Source organism: Biomphalaria glabrata, chromosome 6, assembly GCF_947242115.1.
Source record: "Biomphalaria glabrata chromosome 6, xgBioGlab47.1, whole genome shotgun sequence".
Lineage (NCBI taxonomy): Eukaryota > Metazoa > Mollusca > Gastropoda > Planorbidae > Biomphalaria > Biomphalaria glabrata.
The window spans coordinates 19,960,660-19,962,701 of NC_074716.1; the positions used below are offsets into that span (position 1 = coordinate 19,960,660).

A 2,042-nucleotide genomic window follows, 5' to 3' on the forward strand; every position below is an offset into this window, starting at 1 on the left:
TTCAGAGTGCATGTTTCTGTTTGTTAAATCCTTAGAGTGCATGTTTCTGTTTGTTAAATCCTCAGAGTGCATGTTTCTGTTTGTTAAATCTTCAGAGTGCATGTTTCTGTTTGTTAAATCCTCAGTGTGAATGTTTCTGTTTGTTAAATCCTCAGAGTGCTTGTTTCTGTTTGTTAAATATTCATAGTGCATGTTTCTGTTTGTTAAATCCTCAGAGTACATGTTTCTGTTTGTTAAATCCTCAGAGTGCTTGTTTCTGTTTGTTAAATCCTCAGAGTACATGTTTCTGTTTGTTAAATCCTCAGAGTGCATGTTTCTGTTTGTTAAATCCTCAGAGTGCATGTTTCAGTTTGTTAAATCCTCAGAGTGCATGTTTCTGTTTGTTAAATCTTCACTTCAGAGTGCATGTTTCTGTTTGTTAAATCCTCAGAGTACATGTTTCTGTTTGTTAAATCCTCAGAGTGCATGTTTCTGTTTGTTAAATCCTCAGAGTGCATGTTTCTGTTTGTTAAATCCTCAGAGTGCATGTTTCTGTTTGTTAAATCCGCAGAGTGCATGTTTCTGTTTGTTAAATCCTCAGAGTGCATGTTTCTGTTTGTTAAATCCTCAGAGTGCATGTTTCTGTTTGTTAAATCCTCAGAGTGCATGTTTCTGTTTGTTAAATCCTCAGAGTGCATGTTTCTGTTTGTTAAATCCTCAGAGTGCATGTTTCTGTTTGTTAAATCCGCAGAGTGCATGTTTCTGTTTGTTAAATCCTCAGAGTGCATGTTTCTGTTTGTTAAATCCTCAGAGTGCATGTTTCTGTTTGTTAAATCCTCAGAGTGCATGTTTCTGTTTGTTAAATCCTCAGAGTGCATGTTTCTGTTTGTTAAATCCTCAGAGTGCATGTTTCTGTTTGTTAAATCCGCAGAGTGCATGTTTCTGTTTGTTAAATCCTCAGAGTGCATGTTTCTGTTTGTTAAATCCTCAGAGTGCATGTTTCTGTTTGTTAAATCCTCAGAGTGCATGTTTCTGTTTGTTAAATCCTCAGAGTGCATATTTCTGTTTGTTAAATCCTCAGAGTGCATGTTTCTGTTTGTTAAATCCTCAGAGTGCATGTTTCTGTTTGTTAAATCCTCAGAGTGCATGTTTCTGTTTGTTAAATCCTCAGAGTGCATGTTTCTGTTTGTTAAATCCTCAGAGTGCATGTTTCTGTTTGTTAAATCCTCAGAGTGCATGTTTCTGTTTGTTAAATCCTCAGAGTGCATGTTTCTGTTTGTTAAATCCTCAGAGTGCATGTTTCTGTTTGTTAAATCCTCAGAGTGCATGTTTCTGTTTGTTAAATCCTCAGAGTGCATGTTTCTGTTTGTTAAATCCTCAGAGTGCATGTTTCTGTTTGTTAAATCCTCAGAGTGCATATTTCTGTTTGTTAAATCCTCAGAGTGCATGTTTCTGTTTGTTAAATCCTCAGAGTGCATGTTTCTGTTTGTTAAATCCTCAGAGTGCATGTTTCTGTTTGTTAAATCCTCAGAGTGCATGTTTCTGTTTGTTAAATCCTCAGAGTGCATGTTTCTGTTTGTTAAATCCTCAGAGTGCATGTTTCTGTTTGTTAAATCCTCAGAGTGCATGTTTCTGTTTGTTAAATCCTCAGAGTGCATGTTTCTGTTTGTTAAATCTTCAGATTGCATGTTTCTGTTTGTTAAATCCTCAGAGTGCATGTTTCTGTTTGTTAAATCCTCAGAGTGCATGTTTCTGTTTGTTAAATCTTCAGAGTGCATGTTTCTGTTTGTTAAATCCTCAGAGTGCATGTTTCTGTTTGTTAAATCCTCAGAGTGCATGTTTCTGTTAAATAGCAGGACAAAGTAATGGACATGCCACATGACAGCAACAAACATTGTGTGTGCGTGTCTCGTGCTGATGTGGTGTCAGCTCCATAAGTATTTACAGTTGGGACTTATAGAGCTGCTAGGGGAGAAGTGTCTAAGATCTTTTAAGGCAACCACAAAATGTGCACAAATTCCATCAAGACTAGAACAAAACCGTCTAAAAACTCATTCGTTCCT

At 36.6% G+C, this 2,042-nt stretch overlaps 1 protein-coding gene across 1 annotated transcript; it reads right to left on the reverse strand.

The window, feature by feature from the left end:
* Positions 1 to 383: 383 nt before the first annotated feature.
* On the reverse strand, positions 384 to 1,817 carry LOC129926836 (uncharacterized protein in mobD 3'region-like). The gene has a single exon (XM_056033293.1). The coding sequence runs from the start codon at positions 1,815 to 1,817 to the stop codon at positions 384 to 386; it is 1,434 nt and encodes a 477-aa protein (XP_055889268.1).
* Positions 1,818 to 2,042: the final 225 nt, after the last annotated feature.